This window comes from Peromyscus californicus, unplaced genomic scaffold, assembly GCF_007827085.1.
Source record: "Peromyscus californicus insignis strain IS unplaced genomic scaffold, ASM782708v3 Scaffold_2__1_contigs__length_46816999, whole genome shotgun sequence".
Taxonomy (NCBI): Eukaryota; Metazoa; Chordata; class Mammalia; order Rodentia; family Cricetidae; genus Peromyscus; species Peromyscus californicus.
Genome location: NW_026294540.1, coordinates 28278332 through 28295271, shown reverse-complemented (window position 1 = coordinate 28295271; position 16940 = coordinate 28278332). Strand labels below are relative to the sequence as shown.

Sequence of the window (16940 nt, the reverse complement as noted above, 5' to 3'; positions counted from 1 at the left end):
ACTCTGTTTCAAAACTGAACAAACAGAAAGCTAACTATAAATCCAAAGAGTCGGCAAGGTCGTGGAGGCTGGATATGTGTTAGTTCACTTTGGTAGGAGACAGAGAACTTGAAGATATCACCAGTTTTTCCTTTAGATTCTCTCAAACAAATCATGTGACTATTCATAGTTTCATTTAAGCAATATATAGTGTTGAAGAGGAAATTGAGAGTTTCTCCATTTCTGTGACCTCAAACTCAGTGACATGCAAGTTTCTGCCTCCGGCCTTGTCTATCTGCAGAAGCTGGGAGAATTCATGGAGAGGAGCAAGAGACTGAGCTGGTCACCCAGCCCTGCTCACTCAGCCTTAAGACACTTTAGAGTCCCTTCTTGGGGCTCCCCTGGGCAGGGGTGCAGGGAGGTGCCATGTTGATGTTGGATAACACATGAGGGAGATGAAGATGATGATTTCATCTAGGGGAGAAAGAAGAGGTCAGATGGGGACGGGGCAACTGTGCTAATGTAAAGTCTCAGGTGCAGCCTGAGTGTCCTGTCTACACCACCAGCCACCATCCTTCCACCCTCTCTAGCATCTCCTCCACTCTCCTCAGGACACAGTCTGGACAGGTTACTGTGGGTCTGTATGTTGTCATTCAGAAAAAGAATTCAAAGAGTTCTAGGAAAACTAGTGTGACAGGAGGTGTGGACAGATGAACAGTTTTCATCAATGAGGTTATCTGGTGTGTCAGGACCCACAGGGTCTGCACTGAGGGTTATTTGAGGGAAGTTTCTGGAACTGGATTTTTCACACAGAAATAGAAAGGGCCGAGCCTGTTCTCAGCCACCACTGTTATGGGAAAACACAGCTGGGTATAAAATCAGAGTCTGAATGCTGAGGACACTGTCAGGAACTGGAGTCTGAAGAGTCACAGAGCCTGGCTTGGGAGACCATGTTTGCTCAGGATGAGGACTGAGTAAACATGTTGTGACAGATCAGCTGTGAAAGGTGCCTTGCATGATTGTGTGTGTCTGTGTTCATGTACATGTGTTTGCAAGTGAGTCTGTGTATGTGGAAGCCAGAGGACAACCTCAGGCATTACTACTCAGGACACCATTCACCTTGTGGGTTTTGGTTCTTTTTTGCATGTTTATGTTCTTTGTTTTGGATTTTGTTTTTTATTTTGATTGCTTTTGTTTTTTGAAACTGTAACTGTATAGCTCTTGCAGGCCTGGAACTGTATATGTAGATCAGGATAGCCTGGAACTCAAAAAGAATCATTTGCCTCTCCCTCTGCCTCCCCCCCCCTAATAAAATAGAATTAAAGGAATGCATCCTTATGTCCAGCCCACCTTGTGTTTAAATACTTAAAATTACACTTCCTTCTTTATTCTGTGAGGGCAGGACACACATGTGCTACAACCTGAGCAGCAGCCAGGTTCTCACACTGCAGTCTGACACTCCCATGGTCACATGTGTGCAGAAGCCCTGTGCACACCCCAAAGCCCCAGGCTGCTCTTCCACAGAAAGTGCCCCTCCCCTTTGAATGTATCATGGCTGCAGGGCCCAGACACTGTTAATGGGGGAATGGAGTTGGCACTGCAGGAGACTGATTACAGCATCTTAGACAGAAATCATCCCACAGCAGGGTCCCTAAGGGGATGCAACTGAGTTCAGGACTTGAAACTAGAGCACAGACCTCGACCTGGGATTCAGAGGCCAGCAGGTGGCAGCAGTGAGGCTGAGCACAAGTCGCACCTAGGCTCCTGAAGGACCAACCAGAGCAAGTCCTGTTAAAAAGCTAGGGACCAGCAGCTGACATATGGCAGCCTCGTCAGGTCCAGCCCCTCTTTGGTGACTTAGAAACCACTGACCTTTTACCCACAGACCCCAGAGAGTAGGGCAAATGAAGCCTGGAGGTGAGTATCCATGACCAGGAGGGCCCCCTCTCAGACCTCACTGAGGTGAAAAATGTGGTTCGTCTGGTAGAGTGCTTACCTGCCTGGCACACACAGAACCCTGGGTTCTATCTCCAGCAGGAGACAAGGGGCATGATGGGACACACCTGTCACTCCATCACTTGGATGCGCAGAGAAGAGGGATCTGTAGGAGTTTGAGGTCATCATTGTCTACATAACAAGTTCAAGGCCCAGCCTTGGCTAAATGAGAACCCATCCAATAAAGGGAGGGGGTGGTCTTTCTGACATTTAAAATAGGTCCCATCCCCTCTCCTGACTAGCCATCTAGGGCCAACTCATCCCAAAAATTCTGTGTCTCTGAGTCTCCAAGGGCAGGATGGATGGATGATATAGAAGTGTTTTCCATGTGCACCTGGGACTGAGGCCATGACTGTTTGAGCCTGGCTCAGGTCAAGGGATATGAGGACCATGGGGACTGTGAGGAAGGCAGAGACAGCAGATGTGACAGAGGTGGCTGCATAGATACCTGCAGGGAAGCATGGAGAAGGCCTTCAGTGCAGGAATCTAAGGAAATGGGAAGTCGCCTCTGCACATGTCACTCAGGGAGAAGGATGCCACTTCCTCTGCTACAATCTTGTCTACCACGGAACTGGTGGAACCATGTCATGAGGAAGGGGAGGATGACCCTCCTACAGAACCAGCCCTGAGTCCAGACAACCTCCGCCCCATGTCTCACCCCTTCACCCCAGTAACAGGCCAGTTGTGTCCACACTCAGAGATGTCCCAGGCAATATGTTATAAGGGATGCATTGCTGGTCTGACCTTTCATTGCTCACTTCATCCAAAGAAGGTTCTAGAGCAGTCACAGCTAGAAAAAATCATTCAAGTGCTTTTTGGGAACAGCCTCCTGGGAACCCGGAAGAAGATCCATGGCCTTTGAGGAGAGTGCAGAGAATGCATGGAGCAGGCAGGCTGAAGTCTGTGTGGAGTGGAGGACTACAAGTACTTGATGGGATGAAGTCCAGTCAACCTGCCATGTGGCAGTCATGTGACATGTGCCAGGGCTTCGCTGATCCTTGGCATCCTCTACTGAGGTTTGTGAAGGTTGGTGGGATGTAGAAAGGCTCCTTCAGAAACTGGGAGTAGCTTTGGAGTCACTGTCTAGGGGAGGGAGACGATCACCCAGGAAGCCCAGGGTGGTTACAGACTCTGCAGCAGTGAGCTGGCCAGGGCGAGAGTGTCCCCAGGGCCTTGGTTCTGCTGGATGCTGTGAAGAGTTCCTGAAGGACAAGAAGAGGACAAAGAGCAGATGGTGGTGGGGACACCGAGCTAGGGCTGGGACTGAATGTGTTTCCTCATCACCTCCATCCTCGCTGTGTCTGAAGTGAGCAGAAACTGACCACTTCTGTGCCTGAGGTTATTAGAGAGACAGACAGACAGACTGACAGACTGACAGACAACCAGTATGGTGGGAGGAGACACAGGGAGAAACAAAGGAGGAGGAGGGCAGGAGTGGAGGAAATCTGGAGGTGAGGAAACAGTGATTACAGGCCACATTGGAAATGGACAAGACTGGATAAGACAGGAGGTCAAGGTGGAAGAGAGGAGAGCCCGGCATGGTGAAGTCAATTCCATATCTTCCTGTAAAAAGTGGGGGCTGGGCCTGAGCCCGGCCATCTGTCAGTGACCACAGGGAGGATCTTCTGCAGTGTGAGAAAGAAGAACCCAGAATGATGAAGGAAGTTGCTGGTCACAAGGAGGTGGAGGTGGGGAGGTCCTGCCCCACTCTGTCCTCCACATGAGAAGGCCCTGTGGATGTGGGTCATTTTACCCTGATTCTTCCTGACTCCTGAGCACCCCAGTGTCTCCCACAGGTCCTCCTCTCCTTCCTGATGGCTCTGCTGGTCTCACTTCCTGGAGGGAATCAGGCCGTGGCTTGGATCCTGCTTCTGCTGCTGTCAGCTGCATGTCTGCAAGCTGGTGAGTGGTGGGGACCTTGTTAGCAGGGACTCTGCCCTAACCACAGGAGGGGCCAGTGGGGCTGGGAAGAGCAGGCTGTCATGTGGACAGGTGTCTGCTGGAGGAGCCAGTCAGTCCTCTGTGCCCCAAGAGAGAGCTCATCCTCAGAGTGGGTCCAGTCCAACCTTTCCTTGTCTGTCCAGGCCTGTATGGGACAGTGGGACATAGAGACAATCCTGCCCTGTGTCCCACACCTGACTATGGATGATGGCTCAGGAAGCTCTGGGTGGCCCTCTCCATCCTCTGCAGTGGCTTCAGATCCCCATACTCCCCAGGTAACTCGCCAGGATCCAACAAAGTAAATGGCTTTGGTGTCAAACAACCAGCCCGCCTCTCTGGTGTCCAAGGCGGCTCCATCACAATCCCCTTCTCCTTCTACTTCCCCTGGAAGTTGGCAGAGGATCCACAGATGAGGATTCTCTGGAGATGGAAGCAGTTCCACAGGGGATTTATCTACAACTCCACCCCACGTTTCATACATGAGCATTTCAAGGACCGACTCATCCTGAACTGGACACAGCCTCAGACATCTGGAGTCCTCAGAATCCTGGACTTGAAGAAGAAGGACCAGACAGTGTACTTCTGCCGAGTTCATATGAACACAAAAGAAGGCATGAAGGAGTTTCAGTCAATTCCTGGGACCCAACTCACCATCACTCCTGATGAGCCCATTCCAGGTAAGGCCCTGGTAGCCCTGGCTTCCTTGTACCGTCATTAGGGATCCTACACTTCTGATCCTTCCCTCAGATTCCTCTCATGTGTTCTGTCCCCTCCCCAGAGCTCTGACAACTCCACCTTTCCTCTTCCCCACAACCACCCACAAGCCTTAGCTGCTCTCTCTGAGCTGCCCCTCATTGGCCTCAGATCCACCTCACCCCCAGCCTCAGCTCTTCCCAGATGGCCCAGTCTCCTGCTCCTTTCTCCAAACTGACTACCGCCCTGCCCACCCCACCCTCGTTGACACAAATCCACGTGGATCTGACCTCTCCAGGACGGAGCAGCCTTCACCTGGTCCTGTGTCAGGGTCTCCGTTAGATCTAGACTTTACACCATATCTCATGCCTTCCACAGTAGGTGCCTTCTGGTCGCGTGTACCCCTCTCTTCGGGGTCCCCCCACTTCACCAGTCTCTAGACACATCCCTCACCTCTCCCTGCCCCAGTTTCTTTTTTCCCTCCCATATTTCCCTCTTCCACTCCTTCCTCCCCATCCCCCATCTTTCCCACACAGACCCTCACGTTCTCACCATGATCAGGTTCTCTGGTCACTTCTCCTCCTCCATGGCAGCTGTAACTGCAGCTTCCACACAGAGTGCACACAGGCCCAGCCTAGTCACTGTGTGGACATTACCCCGGCCACCCGTCACCACTGCTGGGCACTCTCGTGGTCATTGTACAGAGAGACACAGAGATCAGCAGAATTCAACCCCTGCCCAAGGTCCTGCTGGTGAGGAACAGGCCTCGAAATGGACCTTTAACTCCAAACATCTGTCAACCAGTAGACATATGACCTCTGTGGAGTTCACACTATTGCGTGCCTCTCTTCTGTCTTGATTTTGTGGCATGTGTACATATGGTGTAAACATGCATGTGTGTGTGTGTGTGTGTGTGTGTGTGTGTGTGTGTGTGTGTGTGTGCATGGATTCACATGTGTGTGTGGGGAGGTGCTTTCATTTTTGTACTTGGGAAGGCCAGAAGTGAACATTAGGAATCCTCCTTTAGTAAGACCCACGTTCATCCCTAGAGGCAGAGTCTCTCACTGAACCTGGAGCTCACTGTTTTGGGCTAGGCTGATCGGCTGTGAAGCCCCCCATTGATCCTCTTGTCTCTATCTCCCACGGTGTGGCGGTTACAGGTGCTCACGTGGTCTGTCTTACAAATAAGGTGTATGATATCTGAGGAAGGAATACCCAAGGTTAACCTCTGACACACACACAAACACACACACACACACAAACACATACACACACTCATGTGCCATTTTGTGTGTGCAAAACTTGAATAAAAATTACATTTTAGAAAATAAATTATAAAATTAATAGTCAAATAATAATCAATTATCATTAATTATATCACTAATTCTCAGCAGTGCCAGTGATAAGCAGATTTGTCCCTTCCAGGTTAGACCCACCCACCTCCCCCAGGCAAACCACTCCTCATCTTAACCCTCTGCTGGTTCAGGATAAACTCCACAGCCAGAACCCACCAGGCACCTTACATTTGCATTTCCTGTGTCTCCTACATGTTTCCCTAAATGGCTCCTGTTCTTCCAGCCTCCTCCCTCTTCCTCCGTTCCTAATGTCTCCAGCCTTGGCGATAATCTATTAGGTGCTTCGTAGAACAATCAATTTAAGGCAGCCATGCCTTTCTCTACTTCAGGCAGACACACCATGTTTTATTCTCTTGTCCCCAGGGCCACGTACACACTAGACAAGGGCTCTGTCACTGACTTACACCTCACCTCCACTATGAGTTCTTCCATCAGTGTTTTTTATCAGCATTTTAAAAATTAATTCATTAACTGAATATTCTTTACCATTATTTTTAAATTTTTTAAATTAATGATAAAAAGACATTTTTCTCTTTTTTCCATTTCTTTAAGACAGAGTCTCATGTGTCCATGCTGGTCTCAAATTTACTATATAACTAAAGATGGCCTTGAACTGTTTCCCAAGAGCTGGGACCAAAAGGACGTTTCACCATCCCGTGTCCCCTGCCTGAGATGGACTCAAGGCCTTGTGCACCCTAGGCAAGCACTCCACCACTGAGCTGCATCCACAGCCCTCAAAAGAAATGTCTTATCCGAGCAAAATGTCCTCATTTAGGGCAAAGATATCACACCTGGAGAAATATGTGCAACAAGTATTGAAAAGAACCCTGTGGTTGGCTTATTAATTCTCTTTCCATAATTTCATTTTTGTAGCCAAATCAATAGTACTCTCCTTTGCACATTTTCTCTTTCATGTCTAAACAAAGAGTGATAGATTTCTCTCTGTGTCTCTCTTTCCCTCTCTCTAGCTCTCTGTCTCTCTGTCTCTCTCTCTCTCTTTCTCTCTCTTCCTATGTTTCCTTTGATGAGTCTTTCTCTGGGCTGAACTCACAAAGTGGACTAGGACAGTTGGCAGTGAGCCACAACGATCTGCCTATTTTCCCCTTGAAGTGCTGGGATTACAAGTGCATGGCAACACACACAGGTCCCTGGGGATGCTGGGAAGAGGAAGGGTTGAGTCAGGAGTCCTCAGGCAGATGCAGAGGAAGCAAGATGAGACTGTCCTACTGAGAAAAGGTACCAAGTTAAACATGGATAAGAATTATGGGTTAATTTAAGTGTAAGAGCCAGTTAGTAATAAGCCTGAGCTACCAGCAGAGCATTTATACATAGTTATATTAATATATAATATAATATGATATGATATGATATGATAAAATATAATATAATATAATATAAATTAATTATTTAAGTCTCTGGGTGGTAATTTGGGAAGCAGCTGCCAGGTATTTGGGAGTTGCTGAAGGGACAGAAACTTCCACTTACACCAAAGCCCCACACTGCTCTTCCATGGAAGTGCCCCACCCTTGTGAGAGCAGCATGGCTGCAGGGTACAGTCACTGCTATTGGGGAAATGGAGTTGGCACTGCAGGAGACTGATTGCACCAACCTGGACAGAAATCATCCCACAGCAGGTCCCTATGGGGATTCAACAGAGGACTTGAAACTAGAACAGAGCCCATGACTTGGGACTCAGGGCCAGCAGGTGTCCTAGTTCGAGTTTCTATTGCTGTGAAAAACTCCATGACCAAAGAACTTAGGGAGGAAAAGGTTTATTTGGCTTACACATCCCAATCACCTTCAATGCTAACTTCCTTTGTCTCCTCCCAGCCCCCAAGACCACCTCTCCAAGCCCCACCACTGCAACTTCTGCACTCACCAGAACTGCTCTTACAGCCACAGAAGGGAAGAAGAGCGGGAAGAATCAGCCCCTGGGTCTGGGAACCACAGTTGGGTTGGCAGTGACTGCTGCTGTACTCCTGGCTGGGGTTTTGGGGTTGATATTGTTTCTCGGGAGGAGGAGAAGGAAAGGTAAGTGGTTCAAGACAGCATCCCATCAATCTTCCTGAGTGTTTCCACAGAACAATCCACACCAGAGTCCATGAAGGGGATTGATGACAGAGCAGATTCCAGGGTCAGGGGATGGCTGAGTCAGGAAAGAGCTTGAGTCCTGGACATTGTCCTCTAACACACCACACCATGGTGTGTGCACACTCACATACACAGTGAATAAAATAATCTAATACAATTAAAAAATGAAAACACTTACAGCCAGTGGTGATCCACACCTCAGTAAGAAAACTTGGGAGGTGAAGGCAGGAGGATCTTGAGTTCAAGACTAGCCTGGATTATATGAGAATTTATCTCAACCCTCCTCCTTCCACAAAATATCCAGGAAAGGGCTGGGAGTGGTGTAGAGGACACTCTCTGGCCTTCCAGGAAAGGGAAAACATCTCAGGAACTCTTGAGCAGTGTGGTATTGGTAGAGGAGGCAGGAGATGACCAGAGGGAACCTGGTAAATAAAGTACCCAAGTCTCTGATACCAGAGGAAAAATGCTTGGCCACCACAGCACCCTGCTATGATGACATCAGTGTAACTAGAGATTTCCTTCCTGGCCCACAGTCAGGACAAATCTTTGTCACGTGCAAGTCCCACAGCCGCTCAGACCCAACCAAGTAAACACAGAGACTTATATTGCTTACAAACTGTATGGCTGTGGCAGGCTTCTTGCTAACTGTTCTTATATCTTAAATTAATCCATTTTTATAAATCTATAGCTTGCCATGTGGCTTGTGGCTTACTGGCATCTTCACATGCTACTTGTCATGGTGGCGGCTGGCAGTGACTCCTGCCTTTCTGTTCTTTCTTTTCTCCTCTCTCTTAGTCCTGCCTATACTTCCTGCCTAGCCACTGGCCAATCAGTGCTTTATTGATTGACCAATCAGAGTAATTTGACATACAGACCATCCCACAGCACATCAGTGTGTGTGAAAGGTCTCAGATGGGGATTCAAGAGGGTCACTGGGACAGATAACAGGGGAGGAAGGAGTTTATTAAAGGTTATCGATGTGATGGGTAGACAGAAAGGTAGATATCAACATGGCAGGGCACTCTAAGGAGATTTCAGGCTCCATCCACATGGCAGGGGCTCAAAAGTGGGAAAGGTTATCTTTTTATATCCTTCTGAGGATAGGGGTGGTTTCTCTGCACAATCTGAATCAGGAAGGAGACAGGAAAGGGAACAGGATGTGTGGTCACTAATATGTCAGTGACTAAAATCACTGCCCAGTGAGAAATCCTGGACCTGGATGGAAGCAGGTCAGCAGGAGAGAACAGTGTCTAGGCAGTGTCTCTGTGAGAGGTGAAGGGCGGTGCTGTGGCCTGAGCAGCAGCTGGATTCTGACATTACAGTCTTAGGGTGCAGAGAACAGACTGGAGGGGGCCAGGCTGTGTCACTTTGCAACAGTGGACCTGCACATGGGGATGAATGGCCAGAACCAGGAAAATGTCGAGGCAAAAGCTTTCAGACTTTGTGATTAGCCTGGTGTGATAGTGCATGTCTGTAACTCCAGAGTGTGGAAGGGGCAGGCAGGAGGATCTTCGGTGCAGAAGACCTCAAACCAACACTCAGTGATTAGATGGATGACATGGGGACAGAGAACAGGAACAAGCCTCAGTGTGTTGAGAAACACTCTGATGAAACCACCAAGCCATATAGGGACTGAAACAGGAAGTGTGTTTGAGAGTGTGTAATGGCGGTTACTTTTCCAGTGTGGTGATAAAACTTCATAATCAAAAGTAACTTGTGGAAGGAAGAATTGGATTTGGCTTGCGGTCCAGAAGGAAGGTTAATAGTGGAGGGGCAGCTGAAGCAGGACACTGAGAAGTCACATCTTCATCACATGCAGAAAACCAGGGAGAAAGCTGGAAGTGAGGGAGAGCAATACGTTCTCAAAACTCACCTCCAGTGACACATAACTCTTCCAGAAGGCTGCACCTCCTAAATGGTCCATAACCTCCCAAATACAACAAAGATTTCAAATAGGTGAGCCTGTTATGAAGATTTTTCACTCAAACCTGCACAGGGGTAAGCTGACCAGCTGAGTTGGGGTTACAGTTGAAGTGCCTGTGTGGATCTGACAGAGCTGTGAAAAAAACAAAGAAAAGTGTATTTATAAGTCAAAAGAGAAAACACAGAGAGATGGGTCAGGAGTTAAGAACACTGGCTGCTCTGGCAGAGGACCCGAGTTCTGCTCCCAGCAACCACATCAGGCAGCTGACAACTTCCTGTAACTCTGGCTGCAGGCCTGTCTGAAGCCCTCTCCTGAATCCCACAGGCTTCTACTCTCATGTGCTTCTACCCCAAACAGGTGCACATAATTTTAAAATTCTAAAAACAAAACAATAAAAAAAAACTTTAAAAGCTACAGTAGCTAAATAAATAAATGAATAATAGATTTTTCTAAAGAATACTGTAGCCCTCTGAGAGTAAAAGGAGTCAGTATCCAAGCCTGGGAGCCTCAATGTGGGGGGAACTGACGGCTTCAAGTTTCCTTCTGACCTCCATACAAACTGTGGCACACCCCCGACCATATAATAAATAAGTGGCAATTTAAGAAAGCTACAGTAATTAAAAAGAGAATAGTATGCACCAAGACAAATAGATCAGTAGAGTGATATAGTATCCAGAAAGAGGCGGTCTCTAAAGGCACACAAAGGAAGTTGTGTGAATGCAGAGTAGATGAGGCAGGTGTGAAGTGCAGGGAACTCAAGGTTGGTGAAGGAAGCAGAGGAGACAGGGGTGGACATGGACCTAGCAGAGATCTGGGGAGGTTGCTGTGTAGGACACAGCCCAGCAGAGGGAGCTCAGGCTCCTCTCTGACTGCCTGGGGCAGGTTCTCTGCTCCCCTGTCCTCTGAAGGTGGTCTGAACACACAGGACAGCTGAGAGGGATGATGGAGGATCAGCACTGATGTCACACTGACACTGTTTCTTCCCCACAGGACAGAGGACTAAAGCTGAAACCCCAGCCAGGTGAGCACCATCCGGGTCCTCTGCAAGAGCAGCCAGTGCTCTTAACCACTGAACCATCTCTCCAGGCCCTTCAAATAACATAAAAAAAGGAGAACCACACTCAGGACTCTTCACATCTCCCTAACCACTGACTCATCCTGTCTGCTCCCTCCTTGTCCTCTATGACCTCAGGCTCCTCAGGCACCAGATTCTCAGTGACAAGGAGTGCAAAGGGTCTCAGGAGTCTCCTTCCCAGAACAACACCCCCTTTAGGCGTCAGACTTTCTCCCTCTCTCCTTCCATTTCCTGGGCTTCCCTCTCTGTCTCTGGTTCCTCTCAGCCTTGAACATCTGCCTGGATTCAACAGCTCTCCCATCTTTTCCTTCCTTCTCTCTGTCTGTCTCTATGGTCAGTGAGCCCCGCTGCCCCAGAATCCTTTGTTCCAGATCTTCCACAACTCTGCCCTTTTCTATCCACCTCCCAACCTCTCCACCCTTCTCTCCTGCCTCTTCTTTTCCTACTGTACATGGCCTGCTCTCACCCTTCCTCCTCCAACCCTTTTTTTCTGAGAAAGGGTCTCATTTAGTCTAGGCTGGCCTTGAACTCACTATGAAGCCAAGATGACCTTGAACTTCTGATCTTTTGCCTCCACCTTGCAACTGTTGGAATGACAAGCATCGGACCACACCCGGTTTATGACGTGCTGGGATGGGAACCAGGGCCTTGTGCAGATAACTCAAGCATCCCAGCTCCCTCCATCTCTCCTCTCCCTGTGTCTTCTTTGGCCAGATGCCCTTCCTCCAGTCCCATCTCACATCCTTTCTTCCTCGAACCCAGCCAGAGCACCTACCCAGGAGATCTGAAACTTTCTTGTCTTCTAGTTTTCAGGGTAGTGAGAGAGGATAGACTTGCTTCTTCCTATTTCTAGTCTCTGTTCCTGCCCAGGGCAAGACCATTTCCTAGAATGACTCCCCTCAGCTAGTGCTGAGAGACCTCGGCCTGGGCACTTTCCCAATGGCTTTTCATTCCACTTCCAGGAAAGGTCTCTTCCTTTGGCGGAACACCATCATGTCATCTTGAGTCACTGAGGATGGCAGAGACCATTCAGAGGGAACCAGTCTCTTGTGTGTGTGTGTGTGTGTGTGTGTGTGTGTGTGTGTGTGTGTGTGTGAGTGTGTCTGTGTGTGTTCTCAGGTGCCATCCACTCTTTTAAATAATTATTTTATTACGTTTTATTTGTTTGTGTGCGTGTGCATACATGTGTGTGAGCATGACTTGAAATAACCCACATGGGAGGTCACAGGACAACTTCTGAGAGCTTTCTCTTTCCTTCCACCTTGTGGATCCTTGGGATGAAACTCAGGTTGTCAGTCTTCATGGTCTGGCCTTACCCACAAAGTCATTTCACCTTGGGTTTTGGGGTTTTGTTGTTGTTTTTCTTTGGTTTGGTTCAGACAGGGTCTCCCACTGGTCTGGAACTCACCAGTTAGACCAGGTTGGTTGGCCAGTGAACACAGGAGTCCCCACCTCCTGAGCACTGAGCTTACAAGCATGCACCACCATACCCAGTTCTGTATGTGTTGTTACTTTTCCTGTGTGTATACATATGTAGGTGCACATCCACATGTGCCCAGGTGTGTGGAAGCCAGAGATCAATGGTGTGTCTCTCAGTTACTCTCCATTCTGTTTTGTATCCTGCATGTATGTTTGTGTGTGTGTGTGTGTGTGTGTGTGTGTGTGTGTGTGTGCGCGCGCGCGCGCGCGCGCGCGCGCGCACCTGTGCATGTGTGTGGAGGCCAGAGGTCTATGTGGTGACTCCCCTCAGTTTCTCCCACCGTTATTTAATATTTATTTTGAGGCAGGGTCTCTCATTAACCTGAGTTCATCAGTTGGGCCAGGCTGCCCAGAAAATGAGCTTCAGGGATCCTCCTCTCTCCACCCCACTCTCCAGGCACATCGTGTCCAGCTTTTTTTCACATCGGTCCTTGGGGATCTAAATCTGGGTCTTCGTGTTTGTGAAGTGGGCACTTTGCCAGCTGAACCATCTCTCCAGCCCTCCACTCTATCTTTTGAGACAGGGTCTGACCCTGACTCTAGAGCTCATCTGTTAGTCCAGGCCAGTGAACTCCAGGGATTTATCTGCCTGTCTCTGCTTCTCCAGCATCCAGCGTTCTGTGGGTCCTGGGTCTGCAATCAGGACTTCGTGTTTATGTGACACTTACTTTCCTAACTGAGCCATCTCTGCAGCCCAGCACCTAATGTCTTAACCTTTTCCTGTCCAGATTCTGATATGTTGTCCATTTGTTCCTATTCAGGGACCTCATTGAAAACACTGGGAATGTTGAACCTGAAGGTAAATTCTGCCAGCTTCCTGTTTCCCCACCTGGCTCTGCCTTCTTCTCCCAAGACCCCACACTTACATAAGCATCCCTCAGTATTTCCACCTTTCCCTCCATCACCCTGTCCCTCCCATGTAACCAAGGTCCTCAGCTCACTGTTGGAACTCCCAGCCATCTGTCTCCCTTCCTGTCACAGCTTGACCTCAGCACTCCATATTCTTTTTACTCTAGGACAATATATGGACCCCAAAGAGAACCCCAAGGTAAGCCACTCAGAGTCAGGCCTGAGGGAAGTTAAAGGGATGTTGAAGAAGGAGGCAGAAGGGGGGAGATTGGAGGTTTGGGCAGGACACTCAGGCTGCAGCTGCTGCAGGTGTGGGCAGGACACTCAGGCTGCAGCTGCTGAAGGTGTGGGCAGGACACTCAGGCTGCAGCTGCTGCAGGTGTGGGCAGGACACTCAGGCTGCAGCTGCTGAAGGTGTGGGCAGGACACTCAGGCTGCAGCTGCTGCAGGTGTGGGCAGGACACTCAGGCTGCAGCTGCTGCTTTATGGTGGCCACAGCTGCACTGCTGCCATCTAACCTCTTGTCCCCACAGGATAACAACATCGTGTACGCCTCCATTGCCCTCTCAAGCTCAGCCTCTCCAGGAACACCACCCTGCCAGCCCGTCCATGGGAACCCCCAGGAAGAGACTGTGTACTCCATCGTAAAGGCCAAATGAGTGGGTCTGGGTGACGATCTCAGAGTCACCTGTGTTTCTAGTAGGAAGACTCCCAGCTTCCACTGATACCCACAGCCAGAGACAAAATCTCATGGGTCACTGATACCCATGGCCAGAGACAGAAATCCACACGTCAGGGCGTTTGAGCTGAGAGAAAATCAGAAATTCCCAGTTCCCTTTTCTAACTTCCTAGACCTTTCTCACAAAAATAAAAAAAAAATCCACAGAATTTGCCTAAATGAATCTAATTAAGAGTCATTCATGTGACCCTCAACTTCTGGCCCTCTAAGATCCCCTCCTCTATCACTTTTTTCTAGCTACCCTAAGGCAGGAGATGCCCCAAATGCTGGCAGCCAGTCTACACGATGTACACCCACATCTGGGAGGGTAATAACCAGCACACTCTGTGACTGGTTCCCATGGACCACCACACTGGACATCAGCAACAACCCTAGATAGATGTGTGAGACAGGGAACTAAACACCAGATGGTCACAATGCTTTCCGATGGCCATGTTGCTCCCAGGAAGTTTGGGAGCCAGGACTCACAGAGATGCTTTTCTGAAGGTTCCCCCAGGCCTGGGTCCTGCTGCTGTCCCCAGCCTCCTATACCCTCCAGAGAAGGCAGGTTGCCATAGTGACATGAAAGGAAGCCCAGCCTAATCAGTGGCCCCATAGACCTGCTTTATTACCCATGGTGCACAGCTCTGACCTGAAGCATGGAGCAGGTCACCAACCCCGACATTCAACATCTGCTCAGGATCACTGAGAGGCTGTGAATTGTAGAAGGACCAGAGCACACTACTCCTCAAAGAGGCCCGCCAGGAACTCCTCTGAGCCATCCCTCTGCTGCGACTCCCCTCTCTCCTCTGCCTCCCCAATGTCCTCCATGAGTTGTTCCAAGTCCAGATCACTGGAACCATCATCCTCAGGGGGGGATCCTTGCTGCCTCCTGGGTCAGGGGCTCCTGAGGTCCAGGACTTTCCTTTCCCCATGGACAAGCCCCGTGTGGAGCTGGTGGGGTAGGGCACTTTGATACAACTTAAATTTCCTTCTCCTCAAGTAAGTGGTCACTGAGGCCTGGTTTTAGAAACGCTAAGTTTTTTGTTTGTTTGTTTGTTTGTTTGTTTGTTTGTTTTTCCAACAGGGTTTCTCTGTGTAGCTTTGGAGCCTGTCCTGGAACTCACTCAGTAGTCCAGGCTGGCTTCAAACTCACAGAGATCCACTTGCCTCTGCCTCCCAAGTGCTGGGATTAAAGGCGTGTGTTCCCACGGCCCGGCCTCTTAATTTATTTATTTATATTTTGGGGACCTAAAGAGAACAAAGGACAACGTTTAGAGTCCCTTTAAGTCAACCTATCCTGATGTTTTACAAGCCAGATTTCTGGATTCTTATGCTTAAAACGTCTGAAAGGATAGAATAAGGAATATGGACTTTCAGGTCACACTTGGACTCCAGCCTTGTGTTAGCTGTGTGTTCGACATGGGTCTTGAACAAATCTGAACAATTCTGAGCCTTACCTAGGACATTTGAATCTGAAATGTCAAGGGGCTGGAAGAATGGATCAGCAGTTGGCACAGCTTGCTGCTCTTCTAGAAGACTGGGTTTCTATTCCCAGTGCTCACACGGTGGCTCACAACCACCTGTAACTCCAGTTCCAGAGGTTATGACATCTCAAATATTATTCATGGACCAGCCTTTATAATATTCTTCCCAGGGGCCCAGAAGAGACGCTACCAACATCGGGGTAATGAATCTAGATTCACCAACTCTTTGTCCATTTACTTTATTCCTCTATGACAAAGCTGTCTACACAGCTTCAGCTCCATCCTCACATTCAGTTCCTCTCTGTAGATGAATTTCTAAATGGTCTTATTTAGTAAAAAATATGGAGCCAGAAATTTGGGTTAAAGCCTTAGAAAGATCAGAGAAGCAGAACAAGCCACAGCTAACATCACCTCACCAAATTCTCAGCCGATCCTGTTTCCACAAATTGGAAGCCTCTGAGTCCTCATCCAAATGGATCTCTGCTGAAATGCTGTTCAAAAACCTAAAAGTTTAAAAAACCTCTAGTTCCTGGTTTTCATGCCTTATGTCCCTGACATTACTTCCTGGGATTAAAGGCACGTTATCCCAAGCAAGACATGAGATCTCAAGCGCTGGGATTAAAGGTGTCTGTCACCACTGCCTGGTTCTGTTTACAGTGTGGCCTTGAACTTACAGAGATCCAAAAGGATCTCTGCCTCTGGAATGCTAGGATATAAGGCTTGTGCTACCACTGCCTAATCCTGGACATTTAATATAGTAGCTGTTCTGTGAAGATCTGCCTTACCCTCTACAGAATCTCTGTCTTCCTCCCTTCTCTCTGGCCACATTATTCTGTCTCCCAGGAATCCTGTTCCACCTCTCACACCACCTAGATATGCAAAAACCTCCTTTGTTCTCAGTCAGTTGCTCTGGAATGCCACTAGACCTGAAGGCAAGGGATGGTCTCAGCTATTCTGTCCCCTCCCAGCCCTTCAGTGCTTTGTTTGGGGCTGGCCCTAGCTAAAGGGGTAATTTGTAGAAGTCAGATACTCAGTTCAATGGCTAAAGGAGAGCAGGGAGCTCGAGGCAGAAGGCCCTGCCTCTGTGAACTTACCCAAATACTGGCCTGAGCAGGATGCTCACACATACACGTTCTATGGGGATTATGAGCACAAGAAATTCATCACAAGGAGCAGCTGAATAATAAAGCTGAATAACACCAAATATTCCATGATAAATGGCTTCCCACTTGAAGGACCCTTGATCAGTCAAGGTATAGTTTATTATATACTGCTGGACTCATTATATTCCACATATTCTTGTGGCTCACCACAATGACACCCTCTTCTAGCCTCTGTGAGCACCAAGCATGCA

General features: G+C 48.7%; 1 protein-coding gene across 1 annotated transcript; it reads left to right on the top strand.

Annotated features, from left to right (window-relative positions):
- Positions 1–3651: 3651 nt before the first annotated feature.
- Positions 3652–14248, top strand: LOC128120297 (paired immunoglobulin-like type 2 receptor alpha). Its single transcript, XM_052754108.1, has 7 exons — positions 3652–3876; positions 4191–4592; positions 7794–7994; positions 10969–10999; positions 13294–13331; positions 13549–13580; positions 13915–14248. Exons 1-7 carry the CDS (start codon positions 3789–3791, stop codon positions 14038–14040), a joined length of 918 nt encoding a protein of 305 aa, XP_052610068.1. The 5' UTR covers positions 3652–3788; the 3' UTR covers positions 14041–14248.
- The last annotated feature ends 2692 nt before the right edge of the window (positions 14249–16940 follow it).